Here is a 23,634-nt window from a genome sequence, read left to right as displayed (position 1 = left end):
CCATACTAAAGTACCTAATAAATTATTTCAGTGTTTATATTCACAACCCCTTCTCCATATTTGTAAAAAACTTAAAACCAAAATGCATAATTGTCACAAGTGTCGGACACATTATTTTTATACTGGGAGTCCAAAACTACAAATTATTATTAACTGATATTGCATATTTTTAGTATCAACGACCTTAGAAACAACATGACACATTACGGAGTTCAGAGAGACATATATAATGACAATGTCGATGTTGAAATAATTAAAGAATACAATTTTTAAATTAAAGATCATTATTTTATGATCTTATAATAACAATATTTACTTCATACAAATAACAATATTTGTATGAATGAATGAAAAAAACTAAAGAAAAATTATAGTGTGAGGAAAAAAAATACAATTAATTACTACCTAGTTAATGAATTAACTCTAAAAATAGAAAATGAATTAAATTTATAGACAAATGTTAATTAGTAATGAGAAAATTAAAAAACAACATCAATGAAATAAACTAGTTATGAAAAATGCATAAAAGAATTAAACTAGTTACTAATGCTAGAAATCAACGAAAGCTCACACAAATCAGCATGCCAGCCAACTAAGCTAACTAATTTTATGGTCAAGAACTGTATAATTATATTATATATAGCAATAATACAAATTGGTGGGTTCCAACGTCACCGCGTAGGTCCGCCCCTGATTGTCACCTATGCAATTCTTTGCAAACTTTTTTTGTCATACTTACTATGAATTTTATATTTCATGATTTGTATAATTTATTTCTTGTATATTAATATTTGAATCTCGATTGCCTCAAAAGATAGATGTCCTAAACCACTAGACGATGGAGAGCACCTTGACCAACCACCCTCACATTGATCATAGTATGATTTTTTTTCGAAATTGTCATTATAATAGAATGATCATATCCGAGGATCTTTCTGTTTTTCATAAGAATCATCATTTTCTATATAAATCTGTGATGATCAAGAATTTAATCATAAAATTTTTTGGCATTGTTATTATTATTTAAAAAAATGACTTTAGTGAGTGGAATGGGCTATGAATGGAATTATCCATCTTCTAGATAGAATCCTTCAACTAACCAACCTGATTCTATACCATTTTGAAAGCCCAATACTTATGAAGTTAGAAATAGCATCACACAAGATTAATCAAAGGCCCAAAACATTGAGCACTATATTTATAGTAATTAATTTGAAAGCTCAAATTTAATTAATTTAGAACTCTACATACTCCATCCCATGAAAATATCTCATTTTGGTATTTCGGAATGTCCGTAATTCAATGCCCAATTTTTTGTTTCTATTTTAGGCAAGTAAACCAACCATTCAACTGAATAATTACATATTGTAAAACCAATATTAAAAAGTGAGATCCATATTCCACTAACTCATTTTTTCATTTTTTTTAAAAGTCACACTTTTTAAAAACTCATGACGAGTCGGATGAAGTATATAACAGATCTAACGAAAGGAACAAATGCAGATTCACATCGAGGGTATATCGATGACTCTACTTCCATCCCATGAAAACTTAATTAAATTTGGTTTACGGGGAGCTGTCTTCAATCCTATTGTGCAATTGGGATTACTTCTGCCACATCCATTGTTAGAGACGATCGACACTCCATATCTATGTACCGACATCAACAATGACTTTTTTCCTTGTATATGATCTTACAAGTTCCGTTTGATGAATCCGGCATTATTTCGTAATGAATTTAGAACAAAATCAATAACACAAGTACGATATTATCAGAATGTACATGTGAGCTACAGCCACAAATAGAGACTGAAATTCGATTCATGTCAAGGAGCTTATTGTCGGCTGATTTTTTCAATATCACATAAGCTTCCAACAGCAACAAAATAATAAAGTAGTAATCCGTTGGTTCTTTTTTTTTTTTTTTAAGTAGTAATCCGTTGGTTCCACAACTAATCTTTTCACTATTTTTCAACCCATCACATAATTCTTTTATGGATTTTTAATTAATGCTTTTACTAAGACAAGAGCATCCATAATGGGACGGATGTCCCGGTGGACATCCCGACGGACTTCCTAAAAACAACTCCTGCCACGTCATAAGGACATCACACTACACAATGACGGACATCCCTAAGGATATCCCGATGGACATCCACAAAAAACAATAAAAAATCGGGACGTCCGCCGGGATGTCCGTCGTGTCAACGCAATAGCGGACGTCCCTGAAAGCCGCGGAACTCCGGTGTCCACAACGGACGTCCGTATCCGTATGCATGCTGCCTAATGGAGGACGTCCCGCGCGGACGTCCGGCACGCCGGTCCGAGGTCCGCCGGGACATCCGCCATTGTGGATACTCACGTCGCTATATGTTCGATGATATATTAACTAGTGTCTTTTTGCTCTGTGTTGTGTTTTGTTTTTAGATCCCCACGTAAACCTTGGGAACAACGGCGGATCCACATGGGCTAGGAGATCGACCTCCCATCCTCAGTCGTTTATGAGGATTGTAAAACTACATTAAATTTGGTATACATATAGAGTCGCTGCCAACCTTAGGCCACCCGCAACGCGTCACGCGGGTGGCCCGGAACCCGTCACGCAGGGACGGGACGGCAGCGCGACGCGTTGCGGCGCCCCGTCTCGTCCCCAGCCCGTCACCATCTCGTCACGAAACCCATTCCGCCGGGACGTAACGCGGGACAGCTCGCCATGCGCCGCGGCGACGTGGTGTGCTCCCAGGCCATGCGTGACACCCACTCGCCGGCCCGCGAGTGGGCGTCGTCACGCTGATGCAGTAATTATTTTTTTAAAAAAATTGAATTAAATAAAAAAATAAAAAAAAAAGTGAAACGATAATGTTACAGTTTAAAATAGCCGTTTTCAATTTTTTTTATTTTTTTACTCTATAAATACTCCTAATTCATCCTCATTTCACACACAACTACACATCTATTCTTCCAAATTCATCTCCATTTCCTCTCCAATTTTCATCTAACATCTAATCACAAAATGTCCGGCGACGGAAACTCCGGCGCGTGGGATCTCAACGCGTTCGGCGACTGGGGGAGCATATACAACACATTGGGTGGTTCCGGTTCGTCGACGTCGGGCTCGACGCCGGGCACCCAGGGTTCGGGAACGCTGGGGGGTACCAACCACCCAATTTTGATGTTGATGCATACGCCCGTCCCTCCGCCCCGCGGTATTCGCAGGGATTATCCCAGATTCGGGAGGATTATCCGTTCAACCCACTCCGGAAGAAGGCCGAGGCGGGGGAGGCTCCAGGGCAGAGGCGGAGGCGGAGGCGGAGGCGGAGGAGGGGGAGGAGGATCTAGGCCGACATCCGTACAGCCCCAAAGAAACGCTGGCGGTGTACAACGCCTGGATCAGTGTCTCGTATGATCCCATCGTCGGGAATCAACAACCCCGGAAGTACTTCTGGGAAAAGGTCACCGAGGCCTACCACGAGATTAAGTCGAAAAAGACCCACCGCCGCACATATAAGATGCTCCGCGCTCACTTTGACCGAGTCGACAGAGAGGTCAAACGATTCTGCGACATCTAGGTTTGGAACGGTACGGTATACCGCGGCGAAATGGCCATACCGCATACCGTACCGTAGCGTACCGTGCGGTATGACAAAAAACCATACATTTACCGTACCGCTTTTGTCGGTATACCAAAATTTAGATATCGTTACCGTACCGCTTTTGGCGGTATACCGTATCGTGATTTCGGTATACCGTGATTTCGGGTATGCACCGCAATTGCGGTATGATGCGGTATAACGCGGTATACCGCGGTATATACAAAATGCATACCTTTACCGTACCTAAAACTGTCGGTACGGTATCATACCGTACCGAAAAGTACGGTATACCGAAAATTTGGTATTTTCGGTACGGTAAGTGCGGTATTTCGATATATTTTCCTAGCCCTAGCGACATCTACAAGAATGAAGCGGCTTAGTACCAAAGCGGAGCCACGGGAGCCGACATTCTGAGGTCGGCTTTGCCGGTCTACTACGAAGACACCGGGAAACAATTCAAATATGCCGATGTTTGGGAGGTCGTCAGGGACGAGGAAAGGTGGGCCGACGGTGTGCGGTCCAGCTCGGGCTCGACCTCGAAGCGCACGAAGCACACGACTAGTGGTCAATACTCGTCTGGTGAGGGCGGTTTGGGCATCGGGCCACAAGAGTTTGCCTCGCAGGAGGAGGAGACCCCGGCAGACGATGCCGGGGGGTCCTCCCGTGGGCGCCGTCGGCCGCAAGGGAGAAATGCGGCGAAGGCGGCTAGAGGGAGGAGGGGCCGAGCCGAATCAAGCCAGGTGGGCTCGGGGGACCCTCGAACTCCCTTATGTCCATGTACATGACCGCCACAATGGCGGACACTTCCCGCTTTACGCCCACCTAATACGAAGTCTGGCTTAACGGAGTCCTGTTTATGGCGGCACAACTTGGTATCCCGCCTCCAAGTGGCCTCAGGGCACCTCCACCGCCTTCGGGGGATGATTCGCCGGCGGAGTAGTTTTTTTTTTATTTTCTATAAAGTTGTATTTTAAATTATGTCATTTTTATTTTTTTAGGATTTTAATTATGTCTTTTTTTATTTTTTTTTAATTTTAAGTTGTATTTTTATTTTATGTTCCATTGTTATTTTATTTTTAATGAAGTGTGTTTTTTATTAATTGAATTTGGTGGAAAAAAATAAAAAAAATGAAATTGAATGAATAGTTATTTAAGGGACGGAGGGTTGCAGATTCCGTCCCTTAATTAAGGGATGGAGTAAAAAAATACAGTGAGACCCGTAAATAGTGTTTTAAGGGACGGTATAATGACAGTGTTGTGGATGGCGCAACTCCGATCCAATCCTTTGTTAAATCGCAAACATAAACTCGGGAACAACGACTCTGCTTTACGACTTCTTTATGATGGATTGATGAAACATTAATTCTAAGAGATATTTCTCATGTAAATTCAATAGGGTCACAATCTACAAAACAATCACTGATAAGAAGAAAATATGTCTGTTAGCTTAACAACCAACATAGGATTTTGATTTACTACCCCTCTAATAAACAGTAGATTAAGGTGTGGTCATATGCAATTACATTTTCTTAAAATTGTTCTTGGAATTCTTCAAGTTTGAAGTTGAATTTAGAGTATCATGAATAACTTTGAGAAGATGACCCATTCGATATTTCAATAGGAAAGTGTATACCACTAAATCACAAATACTGAAATCCGTGGAGTCTAAGAAGATAATTTTATAGACTACTTAACAATATTTTATTTAAAAAATATAAAAATCACTAAAAGTTACTACTTCCATCCCACATTAAGTTGTCACATTTTGTCATTTCAGTCTGTCACATAATAAGAGTCACATTCCACCAACCAATTATACTCACATTTTATTATAATATATATCTATATAGATATATATAAAAGTGGGACCCATAGTTCACTAACTTATTCAATATACTTTTCTTTACATTTCTTAAAATCACTGCTCACACTTAATGTGGGACAAAGGTAGTATATTTTATTATAATTTCTTGACATTATTCTTAACGAATGAAAATAACAAAGATACCTAAATAAATTGTCCATAAAATAAGAACCCTAACATAAACTAAATTGACTATGCTCAAATTTCATTAATACTAATAACTTAAAAAAAGTGGCTAAAACAAAAATTTTAATTATTTACCCAAAATATTGCACGTGAATGGTAGTAATGGAGGTGATGAAGTTGGACCCATAACTGTCGGCCGAATTCCACGAAACGACCTCATGGGAGGTAGTATCCGCCATTTGTACCCGCCAAAAAAAAGTTTCCAGAGAGGGGAAAGACGCGAGAGGTTCTCGCGTGTATCAAATGAAACACGCGTTTCGTTCATGCGTGTTTTAACTAAACACGCGAGAGGAATTAGCGTGTTTTAAATTATACACGCGAGAGGCATTAGCGTGTATCACTTGATACACGCGAGAGCAATTCGCGTGTTTCACTTGATACACGCGAGAGCAATTCGCGTGTTTCACTTGAATAACGCGAGAGCAATTACGAGGCAGAAGCCCCTCTTCCTCACTCCCAGCATTCTGCCTCTTCCTCACTCCCAGGCGCGACCTCTCTCTGCACCACCATAAGCTGCGAAATCCTCATCTACCCGACGAAAATCGAAGTGAATCCGACATATAGCTGCTCCCATTCATCTTTTAACTCTCATTAGGTAAAATTTTAACCTTAATTTCGATTTTAGTTGGTTATTATAGATTTAGGGTTCATAGTGTTAATTTAGGGTTAATGGTGTTAAATTTTTTTGTTGAATTTGGTTGAGAGTATATGATGTTTATCGTACTTATTTTGCAGGTTTGATGGCGTTTGTGAGTTTATATTGGGATGGGAAAATTACTCAGCTCCCAGGTTTGGGTGTTGCTTATGAGCCCCCTCGTGCAAACTCATTTATTATATTGAGTGAAAATATATCTTATTATCAGCTAGTTTCAATGATATGTGAAAAAATTGGAATTGATTTAGAGGCACATACGATTGATTTAACATGGAGGCATCCTGTAGTTTTTAGTGGAGTGGTGAATTATATAGCTACACCAGTGAATGAAAATTTGTTGGAGTATATGTTTGCCGAAAATCCACGACAAATTGAACTTTTTATTGAATATACTCCTGTGACTACTGCGTTGCAATTTGAACCACCTATCAATCAGCATGATGTTGGAACGTCTAGGAGAGATGATTATCATAGTTTTGATGTCGGGACATCTAGGAGGGATGATGAATATCATAACACTGAATTCAACACATTTGGGAGGGAGGTTGATGAACAACTAGATGTACCAAATGTGCCATGTGATGTTTATGATGGTGCAGATGGTTTAGATAATTGTGATGGTCCAGATGGTTCAGATATTTGTGCTGGTTTAGATGGTTCTGAGAACTGTGCTGGTATAGATGGTTCTGATTGTGATGGTTCCGATGGTTCTAGTCAAAGTGATCGTGAGTATAGTGCAGAATCATGTGAAGATTCTACAGACGACGAGACACTTCAAATGATGGGGGAGAAATGTGTACAACCAGCTGTTCGTGGGGAGCAACCTGTTCCCGACTATGTGACTGAAGGGTTACCATTTTTTCGATCATTACCATGTGAAGGCAGCCGAGGTTACGTTTCAGAAGACCATGGAGTGGGTGAAGAAGATATGTGGTATTGGGATGAGGATAATCCGAGACATATAGATGTGGGAACGAAATTTGATAGCAAATTGCAGTTGAAAACTGCTGTGACATTATGGCATGTAGGAACAGGTCGTATGTATGAGGTTATGGATAGTAAATCAAGAAGATGGCATGCAGTTTGTAGGGGCCCATTTGGTCCGAGGCGAGGACCTTGGGCAACGATACCCATGTAATTGGGAGGTTAAAGCAACGTTTAAGAAACGTGATGGTAGCTGGTCTATCAACTCATGGGTTGATCGTCATTGTTGTATGGGAGATCACGATCCAAGTGAACATGTTAATCTCACATCATCCATGATTGCTCTCTGTATTCGAAGTCAAATTGAAAATGATGTTGAATTCAAGCCTTCTGCGGTACGAACATATATCAAAGATAAATTTCACGTGAAAATCAGCTACAAGAAAGCATGGTATGCTCGCAGAAAAGCTATTGAGCTTGTATATGGAGGGTGGGAGGGATCATTCAGACAACTCCCCAGCTACCTGTTTGAGTTGCAAAGTCAAAATCCGGGGACAATCGTTGAGTGGTTGCATGACCCTATATTGAGTCAAGGTACTAAGAAGGTGTTCCGGTACGTATTTTGGGCATTTGAGCCAGCAATAGAGGCGTTCCAACTAGCAAAGCCGGTCTTATCAGTTGATGGGACTCACCTGCGTGGAAGACTGAAAGGTAAAATACTTACTGCAGTAGGGTACGATGCAAATAAGAACTGTTTGCCTGTTGCTTTTGCTATTGTTGATGAAGAAACAAATGAGAGTTGGAGTTGGTTTTTGAATCTTGTCCGAGTGCATATTATAAAGCATGACCAGGACGTGTGCATAATATCAGACAGACATCAAGGCATAATAAATGCTATGCAGGATGATGTGTGGAAAGAGGTACCCGTTGGTTATCATCGATACTGTCTAGTTCACGTTCGATCGAATGTGTTACAAAGACACAAAGGCCCCGGAGTGAAGAAATGGGTATGGATAATGGGCGAAGTAACTGAGGAGCGGAGATATTGGACTGCAAGGCGTGAATTAGAAAAGGTGAGTCCAGAAGCTCTGATGTACCTCGAAACCACCATAGATAGATCGCAGTGGACTCTGTCACACGATGAATTTCGTCGATGGGGTGAGACGTCGACTAACATGGCCGAGTGTTATAACAATGTGTTGTTGTCTACAAGGGAACTCCCAATTAGAGCTATCATTGATATTACATTCTGGCGGACCATCAACTGGTTTGTAACTCGAACGACTCTAGCCAAACAATGTCAGACGCCTTTGACACCGTGGGCTTGGGAGTTATTTCAGAAGAATGACCTTCGAGGGTCACGTCATCATGTTAGGACTACAAGCATAGCACAAGGAACTTATGAGGTGCTAACCTATCACAGAGGTCCGGGTAGAGGCCATAATATACATGTTGTGGATTATCGTGAAAAAAGATGCTCATGTGGAAAGTGGCAGACCTGGAGAATGCCTTGCTCTCACGCTGTTGCAGTTCTCAGAGAACGCAGTGATGACATCTTTAGTCATGTTGATTCCCGATACCATACAGATGTCTGGATTCACCAGTACGCAAGTATGTTATTTAGATACTTCTTATTCTTACATTATTATCATGTCTTACGGTTGCAAATTTATGCAGCTCCATTCCGTCCATTGAGACACCAAGATTATTGGTATGAACCTGAATGGACGTTGGAATGTTCACCAGCACGGCTACTTCCTCGTTCACGTGGGCGATACAACAGAAGCAGGATACACAACCAAATGGATGAGCGTGAAGAAGATGCGCCAAGAGCTTCTCCTCGATGCCGCCTTTGTGGAGAGACCGGCCACAATAGAAGAAAGTGCACTGTAGGACGTGTTGTGTAGTCAAATAATATTTGAGAATCGTGATTGTTATGTGTTTGAACCATGTTTAAGACTGAAATGACATTTGACATACTTGGATTTTACTTGGATTAGAGGGTGGTTTTATATGAATTTGATCATATTTCGTCTATTATTAGGCATGTTTACCCTTTATAATTCCACCCGGCCGGGTACGTTGTTTTGGCGTATTTTTATGCCCGGACACTTGCAGGTATTACTTGTGTTAAAATAAGTTGAGGCAACATTCTTAAGTAATATTGTTAGAAAAAAATTCGCCAGAGTTTACTTTATATATTGATCAATCCACCTGTAATAACATAAACAGTACATCTCAGATCAATCAAAATGTAATAAGTAAACAGTACATCTCAAATCAATCAACCTGTACTAAATAGACAATACATCTCATGATAACATTCTACTTAAAGGACGATGGTGTATATTTACTCGGGCCTTTTCCTCTGTTGTCACGGCTAGACCTTCTACGGGGGAACATCCCCAAAATTGTCTGTGACAAACTTGTTCTGGCGCGTTCCTTATCGGGCCGGGATGAATGTGAACTACTACTAGGCCGATCAAGTTGGACACTACTCCTAGGAGGATCAATATGTTCTCTCCTCGTTGGACGCTCTATGTAGGCACTACTCCTAGGAGCAACATCAGTATCGGCTTCATCATCACCACCATCATCATCACCACCATCATCATCACCACCATCATCAGCATCATCATCATCAGCATCATCAGCATCATCATTTGTTGGAGAGTGCACGATATGTACATCTGAGAAGAATGAATCTTGTGTAGTAGGCTGCCATGAGAGACCAACTCTATCAAATGGAGTCACCCAACTAGATTGTGGCGCGTCCGACCAGGTAGGAAACCAACTAGAGGGATCTGGTGCTGGTGGATTTTGCAATTCGGGCGCAGCAGCAAAATTGTCGATTATTGCATCCAAATCTATGTTGTCATCTGAATTAACATTTTCTTCATGTCCGGCTTGTGATGACCCTGGCATGTCTTGGGACATTCTGGAATGCCGTGAATAACCATGGCCGCCTGTTCGGATACCTCTCTGACCAACTCCACGAGCTCTTCGGATAAAACCCCGGGACATATCTATATCAGTGCGCTGTGTTGCAGGAATGACCGTGCGTTCACTCTCACCGCAATCGGTGAGGCAGTTAAGAGCAAGACTGTTAATCTCATGCAACAAACGCACGGCGTCTTCTGGGTCAAAACCGCGCGACAAATGAAATACACGTGCCAATGTCTCGGCCTGTGACAAATAAAGCGTGCATATTTAATAACATACATACTTTTAAAATGGTACAACAACTATAAAAATACAATACTTACTTGGAGTGTAGACGATGATGCAACAGTGTTCATCCCTACTCCTGGAAGCCTACCGGGCTGCGTGATATATGTAATGGTAATTTTAAAATACCACTCCATGTATTGTCGAGTTCTAATCACCTGCTCGTGGTCTGCAAGAGGCTCCATGTAATGATTAGTAACATACTCCGACCTTCTCTCCCAATGTTGGATGTAGGTCTTGTTCTGCACAGCCCAGTTCGTCTTAGCTTTACCACGACGATTGGTTTTGAAATGAGTTTCATTGAAACCCCAATCACGCAATTCCGGGATGAACGGCGTGCCTCCAAATTGTCTAACAACGCGCTCAGGCTCATGTGCTTCGACAATAGCCCAACAAACCATGTACGTCACAGATCTCCAACTGTTGTTCATCTCGAGGCAGGAGTCTGGCAATTGACGGTCCACATAGGGCATCCAAATAAACTACAATAACAAGTTTACATTAAAAGTACACAAATATAGATCAAAACATTATTCAGATTACCTGGCTATTTTGAAGTAATGATAACTGTTCACGATAATGTCGAACAGAATGTTTGGGGGCTCTGTTTATCATATATGAGCCAGTCCACCTACAATAACAAAAGTTGCCAATTTAATACGTTGTCATTAAATACACAAAAGAGAGGAAACATCAAACTTACATTAATGCACATGGAGTGTTGTTTGTATGTATACGTGATGTCACAAAATCTGGTCTCAAAGTGGGCATTCTCTCCCACACCCACAGCTGTAGGAGCACTGCCGGACCTCCAATGTCTGTCCTTTTGCCCATAGACGCCTCACAAAGATTATGGTATAATGTAGCAAGTGCAGCACTCGCCCAACTAATCATAGAGGCAGCCTCTACATCTCGAAGTTGGGTCAACCACATGAGAGGTATCTTACACCCTGAGCCGTCGGGTAAGATCAACCCTCCCAATAGCACAAGCACAATCATACGTGCCCGTTGAATGTAGGCTTCGTCTTCCAGACCATCTTCTAACGGTTCAATCATCATCCTATGTACTAGCGCGGATGCCAAAATACCGTTTTCCTTCATCTCGCTTTGTAGGGGATAGAAGCCCAAGAGCTCTTCACATAAACCCCTCCACCCAGATTCACAATACCCATTTCCTGTGAATGGTACTCCATCTACACGTAGAGCCCATAATACTTGAACGTCCTGTAATGTAATCGTAGTTTCCCCTACGGGAAGATGGAATGTATGGGTCTCTGGCCTCCAACGCTCAACCAAAGCTGTGATCATAGCATGATCTACATCCAGAGCCTTACCACAGAAAAGAACGCCACCTAAACCAAATCTGCAGACATAATCAATCACGCGTCTGTGATGATTATCGATTTCCCAGAAATGTCCCTCAAAGCGCCGAATATTGAAAGAGTTTGTTTCCTCGCCTGCCCACGCCTTGCGTGATATATGAGTGTGCTGATAATGCAATACAGAAGGATCTTCTGGTCCATATCGCAACATCCTAATATAATCAAAATTAAACATGTTTACTTATAAACCAAATTCTACAATTCAACCAAAATTCAATAATTCAACCAAAATTCAATAATTCAACCAAAATTCAACAATTTAACAACAAATTCAACAAATTAACACCAAATTCAACCATGTTCAATAATTCAAAACCAAATTCAATAATTCAAAACCAAAATATCAACCATTCAACAAATCAACACCACATTCAATCATGTTCAATAATTCAACAATGATTCAACCAATTTCAATAATTCAAAACCTAACTCAATAATTAAACAAAATATCAATCACATTCAACAAATTAACACCAAATTCAACAAATTAACACCAAATTCAACAAAGTAACACCTTATTCAACCGTATTCAATACTAGATTGAAACATCAACCAAATTGAACAATTCAACATCAAATACAAACAATTTCAACATAAATTCAACCAAATTGAATATTTCAACACCAAATTCAACCAATTTCCACAAAATAATTTCTAACCCATGAACCCTAACTCTTATACCCAACTAAAATATACCAACTAAAATCGAAAGTAAGGGCAGAAATTTACCTAACAACACTTCAAATTCGAATGGGGGAGCTAAATATCGGATTAGGCTTCGAAATTCGTTGCTTCTGTGAGAAAATCGGAAGAATTTCGCGTGTTCTGTGAGAGAAACGCCTCTGGACTGCTTCTGTTATTCAAGCGAAACACGCGAATTGCTCTCGCGTGTATCAAGTGAAACACGCGAATTGCTCTCGCGTGTATCAAGCGATACACGCTAATGCCTCTCGCGTGTATAATTTAAAACACGCTAATTCCTCTCGCGTGTTTAGTTAAAACACGCATGAACGAAACGCGTGTTTCATTTGATACACGCGAGAACCTCTCGCGTCTTTCCCCTCTCTGGAAACTTTTTTTTGACGGGTACAAATGGCGGATACTACCTCCCATGAGGTCCTTTCGTGGAATTCGGCCCATAACTGTCTCTCCTTCCTCTCTCTCTCACTGAATTTATCAGTCTCCCCTTTTGTGTGACCACCCGACAGTTAGTTTTACCGACCATGAAACTTATCAAGATCCTCAAAAAGGGTATAAGAGAACACAGAATCAAAGGAGACGCACAAAACAGAGAGCTTTGGAGAGTCCAAGATATAGATTACGACTTCCAAAATACATCTCATCACAAGTGGGGAACATGGCGGGATTGTTTAAGTATTTCTTCTCATCCACTGTATTTGTGTCTCCTTCATTTTCCCCGAGACAATTGGGTCCCTTTTCCATGGAGAAATCATGATATATGCATGAATTTGTGTGTATATGTGCCTATTTTTATGCGTGCGTGTGATTGTGCTTTGTATTGGCGGGGCATAGATACGTGAAAAATGCTTATTTTAGGGCTTGGGTTGGGATTTAGTAATTCGGTAAGAAATTTAGTCTTTCTTCATGGTTGTTTCTTGCTTGTGAGAAAAAAATCATTTTGGGCTTTGTTTTCTGAGTTTGATTCCTGATAATTTTGCTGAGAGAGTAATGCTGATGGAAGAAATAGCTTCAATAAATGTAAACAATTCCCAAATCTGCATTTTTGGGGTTTGTTTGTAGTTTCTTGTTTTTTTACTGGCTTCAAGTTTAGGTATTAGGTGAATTTTGGAAATCACAATAGTAGGTGTATAAGTTCCTGAATTGGGAGTGAAAAAATGCCATTTATATCCATTTTAAGAGATCTCAAGGGGAAAAGGGGGATAGATGAGAAGGTAGAGCAGGAATGTGGGTTGGGGGAGCGTATGAGCTTCGATTTTATTGTTGAGGGCTCGTCTTCCTCATGTCCGGTGGTGGAGCAGAGCCGGTGGGCCAGCTTGCCAATGGAGTTACTTCTTGATATCATTGGTAGAGTAGAGGCTGATGAGACTGTGTGGCCTGCTCGAAGAGCTGTGGTGTGTTGTGCTGCTGTTTGCAGGTCGTGGAGGGGGGTAGTTAGGGAGGTCGTTCAGACTCCTGAAGAATGTGGTTTGCTCACTTTCCCTATGTCTCTGAAGCAGGTAATACTATATATTTGTGTATGTAGAGATCTCGTGCTGATCTTTGATTTGTTGTTCTTGATTGATTGAGTATGTGTGTATCAGCCTGGACCACGGGATTCTTTGATTCAATGCTTCATCAGAAGAGAAAGGGCAACATCGACTTATAGATTATACCTCGGCTTAAGCCCTGGTAAGTGACGATCTACTCTCTCTATTCTTATTTTCCGAACATATTTACAATCCTTTTAGTTTGTGACAAGTTATATGACTGGATTTGGCTTTGATTTGGATACTTGTGTCATGATAGATAGCTTGATGACCTTTTACATGCATGTGCTAATGTTGTATTGCTTCATTCTTATGATTATGATACTCTATGTTTGGTGTGATTCTGAATCATGTGATCGGTTACAGCTATTTCAGGGGATGCAAGTAAGTTTCTGTTAGTAGCAAAACGGATCAAAAGAGCCACAAAAACAGATTTTGTCATATCTTTTGCTGCAAATGATATTTCTCACACCAGTGAATATTATGCAGGCAAACTGAGGTGCCTTCTCGTATCTTGATTTCTATTGTATCCTCATTAGACTCCTCTTGTTTAAACTATGACTTTATGTTATCAGGTCTAACTTCTTTGGATCCAAATTCTACGTTCACGATTCTCAGCCTCCGTGCAACGCTCCTATCCAATCTCACGGTTGGTCGAGGAAAAGAATTTCCCCGAAGAAGGTGGCACCAAGAATACCTATTTGCAACTTCAATGTTGCAACTGTTGCTTACGAACTTAATGTTCTGCGTACAAGAGGACCAAGAAGGATGAACTGCACGATGCACATGATTCAGGTATCATCAACTCAAGAAGGTGGAAGTGCTCCCACTCCTGCAACATTTAGTTATGGTCTTGATGATACCTTTAGCCCCTTCACACCTTCCGTAGGGAGAGGACAGGATTCTGCTTCCAATGTCCCTATCAGTGGTAAATACGGCAGCATTGGTAAACAACTCATTTTGAAGAACAAAATTCCGAGATGGCATGAGCAGCTGCAGTGTTGGTGTCTGAACTTCAGAGGACGTGCTACAGTGGCATCGGTCAAGAACTTTCAGCTTGTAGCTTCCGGCGAGCCATCAGAGAACGTTCCATCCCCGGAACAAGAGAGCGTGGTCTTGCAATTTGGGAAGATAGGGAAAGACATATTTACCATGGACTATCAATATCCCCTCTCGGCCTTCCAAGCTTTCGCTATCTGTTTAAGCAGCTTTGATACGAAACCAGTATGTGAGTAGGTTTTTTCTGTTTTAAGTACGGCCTCCGAGTGCCGTCCTTGGAAATAGATATGACTGTGTATTGTTTTAGGTCCTTATTTCCTTGCAGAAGGTACCTTGCAGTCACCCTTCATAAGCTTAATATGTGTTGCTCATGTAGAAAATCAGGTTGTAGAAGTAAGCTATTTCAAAGTGCTTTGTTAATAGTGACTATGGCAGATTTTGGTTTATTTATTCACAAATGAAATCTTTACAAGCAAGTGTTGGTTCAAGAGCAGTAGCTGCTTTTATGTATGTATGTAGGTGTACTTGTGATTTTCATCCTAGAGAACATCTATTTGTAGTCTTTATCCTCCCCTTTCTGGATGGCAATATGGTAACCATGCCGTCAAGGCTTTTCTTGATCAGAATCACTTGTTTCCAACAGAAGACCTCTCAGCCATCTTCTTCTTATTGTAGGTGAGTTTCTCTGCACGACTCATGCTAACTTCAGCCTTTTGTGCTTGAGGCACACTTGTTTCTTCTTTTGATCGGATCGGTTTCTTTGGCAGATGGTTAACAACCATGTGGACTCCTGGAATTCCTTCAACTATGGAACTTTTGAACACGATGGCGTTGTTGATCCCTTGTGCATTGTTGTTTACATATGTCTCTGTCTGTTGATCCTCCATGCAACTCTCATCATCTGACTTTTCCCCTTTGGAGATTTCCTCTCTGTCGGTGGTTGCTTGAGGACTTTGATCGGGGGGTTGCTCTTGTAGCTCCGATGTATGTGAATTGGCACTTCTCCTTTTGTAGTATGAGGCCACATATGCATCGATGCTCCTCTATTTTCACCTGCGAGGGTTATTACAGTTACAGATCTATCAGGAATTACTTCTTTGTGGTCGGCCCTGATGTTCTTGTGCGATGGGGAGTGTTCTTCATTTAGTAGAGTAGGTTTCTCACTAGCATCAGACGTGTTGCTTTTCTTCACCGGTTGAGAGGCTGTAACGTAACCTGGTGTTGCTAAAATCTCCTTCACGTCGGGGGCCTCGTGCTTCTCTCTGTGGATCTGATCTTCTTCACTGGGAATTTCAGCATTTTTAACAATTTGTGCTTCAGAGGTTGACTTTGGAGCAACAGAATCATCGACTTCCTTCTTTTTCTCATCAGTTTTTGTTGCTTCCACTACTTCCTTCACGTCTTCACGCTTTGCATCCAATTTGATGTCGGGTGCATCTCCACCATCATTGACAACGAAAGAGTCCACGCTCTTGCTCATTTCATGTGTCTCTGGGCCTTTAGCAGGTGGCACCGCATGATCAAGTTGCGATGGTTGAGAAGGCTTTTCCTCCACGTCATCATGCTTAAAGCTCGTCCCCTCCTGAGTTTGAACATTGGCTACTACAGCGCTATCAGGTTTAATCTCTTCCTTCACCTCTGCTTTTTGTTGAGATGCTGCAGGCTTTGGATCATTCTCTTTTGAAGCTAAAATGGGGGCTTCATCTGAAGTAGAGAACTTTTCAGTAGGGTTTTCCAAAGCTTTTGAGGGGGAAGCCGGCTGTTTCCTCTTGGGAGAAGGAGGAGTGGCACCAGCACGGGATGGAGAATGAGGTTTGGATGCTTGTTTGGGCGTGGAGGGGGTCACACGAGACGGGGATGGAAGTGGGAATCGCGCCTGGGGTGAAGAGGGCGATCTAGATTGAGCTGACAAACGAGAGGGTGAAGCAGGCTTTGATGAGGGTGGGGACCGTGACTTGTATGGCTCGGGTGATGCCTTTTGAGGTTCTGCTCTTGGTGGAGTGGCGGGAGCAGGGGGGCTGCCTTTGGTGGTCGACTTCCTGACCGGAGTCTTGGTTTCAGCTCAAGGCGGTGGTGATGGTGCTGAGGTTGGGTTGGTTTGCCTACTAGATTGGGATGCAGGTGTTTGTTTAGTAGTGGTGGTGCAGCAGGCGTTTGGGCAGTGGGTGTGGGGCGAGAAGCAGAAGGAGGCCAAAATCGAGAGAGTAACGACTTTCGATTTGCCATGGAATGTTCAGAAACAACACTTAATAGAGAAAAGGTTGTTCTTAATTGTTTTCTGAGAGAGCTTAAGACTGACTGGATATCTTATAACATCTTTGTGATGCAGAAGTTGGCACAGATGATTTCTTGCCCTTGTAAGGAATCAACTTTACTTGTCCAAGTTCTAAACTTTTGTCCAAATTTCACTCTTTCATTAGGTTTTGCCCTTTCCTACACCACAAACTTGGTATCTATTCTTTGTTCAAATTGATTTTGTGCACATTCATATTGAACATTACAGTCCTTTTCATTTTGCCTTAGTAGAAAGATAAGTTGGCAACAACTTAATCAAGTAAATTAATCAAAACAAGCAACTATTTGAGGCAACAAACATTCTAATCCCAACTTGATTTATGGAGTTGAATTTCTGAGCTCGAGGCTTACTTCTCTGCTAAGAAGTTGTACAATCTAATTTTGAGCTTAAGCAGTATGTCCCATTTTCAATCTTGTGTATTTTCAAACTTGCATAACTATACTGGGATATATATTATCATCAAGCATGGCTGATACGGAATGATAGGCACACGTACCATAAGCATTCGCTAATGTCAAAGTATACGAAGCATATCGCACAATTGACATGACAACTGTTGACTACAAACCCATCCCACATCAGGTGTTCGGAAGTTGGAAGATGTATACAATTCTAGTTTGAGGTCTTTTGGGAGTGACCCAAAAACAAATTCGTGCGGGTTTGACCCAAAGCGAATAATATTAAAGCATAAAGATGAAGAAAACTGAGATAGAAAATAAATAAAATAAAAAATAAATACTTTTCCTGTGATTTGGAGGAATAAATCGAACTAATGGAATAAAAAATTTAAGGTCGCAGCAAATTTATAGGAATATTCTTTTCCAAAACAAGATTTACGGGTAAAAACAAATGATAATAATAAATACTATTATATTAATAGAGAATATCAAATCTCATGAGCATATTTGTCTGCTGCTGTACCAAAAGTTTGTACATATACATAACATAGGTCTATCTCCTTATCTTTTCGAACAATTCTCTATCTCCATGGAATCATCAACTATTGCTCCTTTTCCATGTTGGTGATTCTTTAAAATAATCTGTCACAATATTTTGGTCCATTAAAATACTTTTTCCTCCTCGTGATTGGACATTCAAAAATTAATTAGTGTTTTTAAATGATAGTGTATATACCAATCATATATATATTTGTAAAACTTATAGTAGGGTCAATTAGGAATCTAACTTTGGTCACATGTTCCATTCACTTAAGACAATGTTGATGAGGAAGATTTTTGCAATTAGGAAGGGGCATAATAATATCTAATACTAGTAACTTTTCCCAAACAAGTGGAATAAATTGGAAATCAACCATTTGGCTTTAAAGGTTTGCATTCTTATGGAAGTCAATTTACTGTTCATTTGGCTGGTGGATGCTCCGTCGTATATGTGATTGTTGTTTGAAATTTCTCCTTCAGCTTGGGTTGTTGTGTGACCACTTCTTTCTCGTGAATGAGGTTGGCGGATAACGGTATGCTGCCTTTTTATTCATATTTTCTTGTGTTCGTCCGTTGCTTTTCTTTTATAGTGATTTTGAAAAAAGTTTTAGAGTTAAACTAGGCTATTTAGTACTCTCTCCGTCCTCAAAGAATATGCACTTTGGGGTCGGCACATGTTTTAGTGTAAAATTGGTGAAGTAAGAGAGAGGTGGAGAGAAAAAGTAAATAAAGTATTGTTAGTGGAGAATGAGTCTCACCTCATTAGAGAGAAAAGACTTTCCAAAATAGTAAGTGCATATTATTATGGGACGGACTAAAAAGGAAAAATGCATATTCTTGAGGGACGGATGGAGTATATTATATATATATATATATATATATATAAACGAGCCAAGGTGATCTATGAAAGTGTTCCAAAATATGCTTATTTGTGATTGTCTTAGAAGTTTAAATTTAACCTAGAAATCTAGCAAAGATTGTTGTAGTTCAAATGTACAAATCAATAGTTCAATGTTTTTCTAGGGTTCTCCTTAAAAAGAACATTATATAACTTAGATTTTTTTATACATAATGACTTAGATCAAATGCATTGATTGCTGACAATATTATTTTGATAGTTGTAGCATAAGAAATGATTAAATACTAGTATCTCATTGCCATAAAAAATAGCCTTGTTTTTTTTTTGGTTTGGTACGCTTAAAATTAGTCTCTATTTATTTTATTAAGTTTCTCTTATTGTTAAGTATTAAGATGAGTCATATTTTTCACCAATAATACTTTAACCATTTGATCACTCTATATATTTTTCTTTATCAATTTCACATTAAAACCGGTGATGTCTGTTTGAATGATTATGTCTCATTACTTACAAACGGAAGTTTACACATATCTTATTAGGGAGTAAAAATTTAATGGTCCGTAAAAAGTTAATGGTCCGGAAATATTGTTATGTGATATGTCCAATCAATCAGAGAAAACAAAAAAATGAGTGAAGTGGTTTATGTTCGACGGTTAACAAATTATGCAAACAAAAAAAAATATTTTGATAGCTAATTTAGTTCGTCGATGAATTTCAGCGCTGGATAGCACAATTGGCAGCATAAAATGCAAATAAAATCGTTTGGTGTTTGAGATTAATGCACAAATTTAACGTGATAACTTGAAAACCGATAAATCAAAGATGGACAAGATATATAAAGAAAACACATATCTTTATCATGTATTTGCATTTATGGAATGAGAAAATGGATCATCTAATTATCACGTTTACCCATATATATGAAATTTCCAAATGATGATCATGTTCCTTTATCACTTTAAAAACTTATCATCAGCTGCTGCAACAAACATAGGAGTAATTTCCTAAAACATAATTTTAGTGCACTAGGCACAATTTTAAGGACAAAAATAACAATTGCATTAATGTATTTCTTACTCATAACATTATTAATTTTATATCCAGATTATGATTACAGTTTAGTAATTAACGTATTGTTATTGAGCAAATCATATTGTATATCGTTATTAGACTATGTTGTGTGCTGCAAGCGAATAAGGAGATAACTAGGACCCATATAAAAGTGTGTTTTAGTTGTTTGTTAGTTGATTTTTGTCTTTTGTTAGCTTTCGTGATGCTATTTTGGTCAGAGATTAGCACTTGCATATCGAATTGGATTAGTGTAATTCGATTCGATCCAAGTTTTATGAAAAATGGATCTGATTCAATCTAAATTGTTCGAAAATATAAAATCTGATTTTGGATTTCGATATTCGAATATTCTCTCACCCTAATTTTGGTAAGCTATATTTATTTTGTTGTTTGGAATATTCTTTAAACATTTTTGCACTCGTCTAAAAAATGGTGGAAAATATGGGAGGTATTGTGAGAAAGGAGAATTAGATAGTATAGGCCTTTAGAATAGGGGGGATCTAATCCCATCCAGCTGCACAAAAAATCCACTTGCAATCCAAGATAAAAGATACACAAGTATGAGTATTACAAAAGGACAAGAAAATATATGTCCTTTAATTACACTTTCTCAAAATATTTAGTGATCTCTTTTCATGTCCTGTCCCTTGAAGCAATAGAATAACATCTCTATGCTCACTACCATACCATCACATATTCTTGAGTATATAAGAACAATTAGTTGAGAAAACCTCCAAACAACATTTAGGCCATGGCCTCAAGCTCATCGTTAGCATGCTCGTGGACGTCCAAGCAAAACAAGAGGTTCGAGGAGGCCCTAGCAAGGTACGACAAGGACACACCGGATCGTTGGCACAATGTAGCCCGGGCAGTTGGTGGGAAATCAGCAGATGAAGTGAGGAGGCATTATGATATCCTGGTTAAAGACATTACGCAGATAGAGAATGATCAAGTCCCCATTCCTAACTACAGAGCCCTTGCAAGAGGACATGCCCATGAACTAAGGTCTATACCCTCTCTTTCTTTCTCTCACCATTTTACCACATTGTTTAAGTTAGCTACAAAAAGGGCTTGAATCTTTGCTTCTACATCATGTTCTAGTCAAAAAAATACAGTAAGTTGTAGGATTTCATGGCAAGGAAAGAAAAAAGTGAGGGCAGCCACAACAGCGTGCTCACACCTCATTGCGGGGATTGAGCATGCGAAGGTTGCACAATGCACACTTGCGCACGCTAATTTGTGGCCAATCAGAGGATGCCCATGTGGCTTTATTTTAATTGAAAAAATCAGATTTAATTTTTCTATTCTTATTTCACATCTATAAATAAACTTATACTCCAATTAAATTTTTTAATAGGATTTAATTATTTTACATTTATTTTAGGTATATAAGTTTTTTAAATATATAATACCCCTCCGTCCCCAAAGAATATGCACTTTGAGGTCGGCACGAGTTTTAATGTAAGATTGGTAAAGGAAGAAAGGGGTAGAGAGAAAAAGTAAATAAAATATTGTTAGTGGAGAATGAGTTCCATCTCATTAGAGGGAAAAGTCTTTCCAAAATTAGAAACTGCATATTTTTGTGGGACGGACTAAAAAGGAAAGAGTGCATATTCTTTAGGGACGGGGGAGTACTACTTATTCGTTTATTTCAACTATATATGTAATTTTCATTGTTTTAATAAAATATTAGTGTTTAACTCCCTCCGTCCGCCAATAAGAGTCTCATTTATTTCCGGCACGGGTTATAAGAAATGCTAAGAAAAGTGGGTGGAAAAGAGTTAGTGAAATTTGGGTCTCACTTGTATATAATTAGTTTTAAATGAAACGTAATTTGAATGATTTTGTGGAATGTGAGACCCTATTACCAGTTATAATAAAGGTGAACCGCGACACCTATTTGCGGACGGACTAAAATAGAAAAACGGTATTTCTATTTGCGGACGGAAGGAGTATTATATAAATCAATTTTATTAGAAGTTATAAAAAAGAAATAATAACAAAAAGAAAATGAAAAATATAAAAAAAATGGGAGAATAATATAGTGCTCCACGGTTATACTAGTGTTCAATAGTACGCAAATGGGAGTAGTATAATACTCGAGAGTTATGAATAACTTATCGCTATACATGTACATGCATCTTTTCAAGAAGATAGCAAATATGGTATTTTAATTATCCTTGATGGCACCACATGAAATCTAATCCTAAGTTTATATCATCCCACATGGTCTTCTTATTATTTAAATAAAGCATGATAAGATCATATCACATTATCCATCATTTTTAAAATTAAGCTTCTACACACTTCTTTTTTTTATCATCTCAGACAGAACTTTCTTAGATATTTGGGTTTGATTAAAATATTATATACTGCAGCTATGAAGACGATCATGAAGTGATTAGAAGCATTGAATTTTGAGCATCATCTTTTACACTTTATCAGAAACAAAAATAATAGTACTAGTAATAATATATTTTCAGCAAATTTCCTCATAATTTCTTTATTATGAATTTCAACAGGCTTATGAGGAATCTCAAGCTGCAGTGATGAGGAAATGCATACTCCAATTAAGGTTCAAGAAAATAAAGAGAATTAAATATAATACTGTGTTGCCTGAAAATGTATAATGGGGTAATTAATTTTCTGCCATTTTATATACTATAATTTTTTAATTTCCTGAAATGTGGCAGAGATATGGTTTCTCTTCAGAATGTCATTTTCATAAATGAACTCTGATTTAAGATAGAAGTTGGAAGAATGGGCTAAAATTAGTAAAGATAGTGTTGGTATGTTTATTTCGGCTTGGATAATTTATTTTAATTGGTCCTCAATCTTCATGGGAAAATTTATTTATTAAAATCAAGAACATAGAGGAACTAATATGGATAAATGTGTAAAATAGGGATAAGGGTAAAATAAATATAAAAAAATAAGAGAGAGGAGAGAGGAAAGATAGTTTTTTTTTTTTTTAAAGATTTAATAGGCTGCAAAACTCAAAATATTAAATATATATAAATTTTAATGTATTATGATATTTTCATGAATTTAAATTCTTAACTTAATTTCACTTTGTGTTGTTATATTTTAATATAATTAATGCCGCTCCATTATTATCGGTGCCAAGTCAAATTTGATTTTGCCGGATTTATGAAAATATTAGAGTCCTATGTATTTAAACATCAAATTCAACAATTATTAGAGTCCTATGTATTTAAACATCAAATTCAACAATTATGTACAACGTCAATAAATTTAAAGCTGGTTAACCATTTAATAAATTTAGTTAATTAAGATAAATTTCGTGAAACATTACTGTCTTTTGGCTCAGCAACTAACTTTAAAATAATACAACCAATCACTACTATTAATTTTTCATTCAAGATTCTCTATTTTTTGGATATGTAGGCA

The 23,634-nt window shown here is 38.8% G+C and overlaps 4 protein-coding genes, 1 long non-coding RNA gene and 1 pseudogene across 5 annotated transcripts; 3 read left to right on the top strand and 3 right to left on the bottom strand.

Annotated features, from left to right (window-relative positions):
- Window positions 1-5,784: 5,784 nt before the first annotated feature.
- LOC121770445 lies at window positions 5,785-6,591 on the top strand. Its single transcript, XR_006043758.1, has 2 exons — window positions 5,785-6,238; window positions 6,379-6,591. It is a non-coding gene; the product is annotated as an uncharacterized LOC121770445 (long non-coding RNA).
- A 2,956-nt stretch (window positions 6,592-9,547) lies between these two features.
- On the bottom strand, window positions 9,548-11,983 carry LOC121779733 (serine/threonine-protein phosphatase 7 long form homolog). The gene is made up of 4 exons (XM_042177133.1): window positions 11,154-11,983; window positions 10,994-11,081; window positions 10,489-10,932; window positions 9,548-10,408 (listed from the first exon to the last, which is right to left on the bottom strand). Exons 1-4 carry the CDS (start codon window positions 11,981-11,983, stop codon window positions 9,548-9,550), a joined length of 2,223 nt encoding a protein of 740 aa, XP_042033067.1.
- A 1,011-nt stretch (window positions 11,984-12,994) lies between these two features.
- LOC121792740 (tubby-like F-box protein 5) lies at window positions 12,995-15,535 on the top strand. Its single transcript, XM_042190811.1, has 4 exons — window positions 12,995-14,030; window positions 14,115-14,202; window positions 14,427-14,559; window positions 14,636-15,535. The coding sequence occupies exons 1-4, from the start codon at window positions 13,689-13,691 to the stop codon at window positions 15,294-15,296; spliced, it is 1,224 nt and encodes a 407-aa protein (XP_042046745.1). The 5' UTR covers window positions 12,995-13,688; the 3' UTR covers window positions 15,297-15,535.
- Window positions 15,536-15,661: 126 nt separating this feature from the next.
- On the bottom strand, window positions 15,662-17,585 carry LOC121792742 (annotated as a pseudogene).
- Window positions 15,957-17,903, bottom strand: LOC121779728 (hepatoma-derived growth factor-related protein 2-like). Its single transcript, XM_042177120.1, has 3 exons — window positions 17,852-17,903; window positions 16,252-16,964; window positions 15,957-16,112 (listed from the first exon to the last, which is right to left on the bottom strand). The coding sequence occupies exons 1-3, from the start codon at window positions 17,901-17,903 to the stop codon at window positions 15,957-15,959; spliced, it is 921 nt and encodes a 306-aa protein (XP_042033054.1).
- A 2,938-nt stretch (window positions 17,904-20,841) lies between these two features.
- On the top strand, window positions 20,842-23,057 carry LOC121792741 (protein RADIALIS-like 3). Its single transcript, XM_042190812.1, has 2 exons — window positions 20,842-21,228; window positions 22,746-23,057. The coding sequence occupies exons 1-2, from the start codon at window positions 20,975-20,977 to the stop codon at window positions 22,771-22,773; spliced, it is 282 nt and encodes a 93-aa protein (XP_042046746.1). The 5' UTR covers window positions 20,842-20,974; the 3' UTR covers window positions 22,774-23,057.
- Window positions 23,058-23,634: the final 577 nt, after the last annotated feature.

Source organism: Salvia splendens, chromosome 2 (genome assembly GCF_004379255.2).
Source record: "Salvia splendens isolate huo1 chromosome 2, SspV2, whole genome shotgun sequence".
In the NCBI taxonomy this organism is placed as follows: Eukaryota; Viridiplantae; Streptophyta; class Magnoliopsida; order Lamiales; family Lamiaceae; genus Salvia; species Salvia splendens.
Note: the sequence above shows the minus strand (reverse complement) of the source record. Positions and strands in the feature narration are given on the sequence as shown.

Excerpts from the sequence above, each read along its gene's own strand:
- LOC121779728 (XM_042177120.1), bottom strand. The coding sequence starts at position 17,903 with ATGTCAATTGTGCGATATGCTTCGTATACTTTGACATTAGCGAATGCT. Across the intron at positions 16,965-17,851 it reads GACATTAGCGAATGCTTATG|CTCAATCTAGATCGCCCTCT; the intron begins GTACGTGTGCCT and ends CTCGTTTGTCAG. Across the intron at positions 16,113-16,251 it reads ACGTTACAGCCTCTCAACCG|GTGAAAATAGAGGAGCATCG; the intron begins GTGAAGAAAAGC and ends TAACCCTCGCAG.
- LOC121792740 (XM_042190811.1), top strand. The coding sequence starts at position 13,689 with ATGCCATTTATATCCATTTTAAGAGATCTCAAGGGGAAAAGGGGGATA. Across the intron at positions 14,203-14,426 it reads ATACCTCGGCTTAAGCCCTG|CTATTTCAGGGGATGCAAGT; the intron begins GTAAGTGACGAT and ends GATCGGTTACAG. Across the intron at positions 14,560-14,635 it reads TATTATGCAGGCAAACTGAG|GTCTAACTTCTTTGGATCCA; the intron begins GTGCCTTCTCGT and ends TTATGTTATCAG.
- LOC121792741 (XM_042190812.1), top strand. The coding sequence starts at position 20,975 with ATGGCCTCAAGCTCATCGTTAGCATGCTCGTGGACGTCCAAGCAAAAC. Across the intron at positions 21,229-22,745 it reads GGACATGCCCATGAACTAAG|GCTTATGAGGAATCTCAAGC; the intron begins GTCTATACCCTC and ends GAATTTCAACAG.
- LOC121779733 (XM_042177133.1), bottom strand. The coding sequence starts at position 11,983 with ATGTTGCGATATGGACCAGAAGATCCTTCTGTATTGCATTATCAGCAC. Across the intron at positions 10,933-10,993 it reads CATTACTTCAAAATAGCCAG|TTTATTTGGATGCCCTATGT; the intron begins GTAATCTGAATA and ends TTGTTATTGTAG. Across the intron at positions 10,409-10,488 it reads CATCATCGTCTACACTCCAA|GCCGAGACATTGGCACGTGT; the intron begins GTAAGTATTGTA and ends TATTTGTCACAG.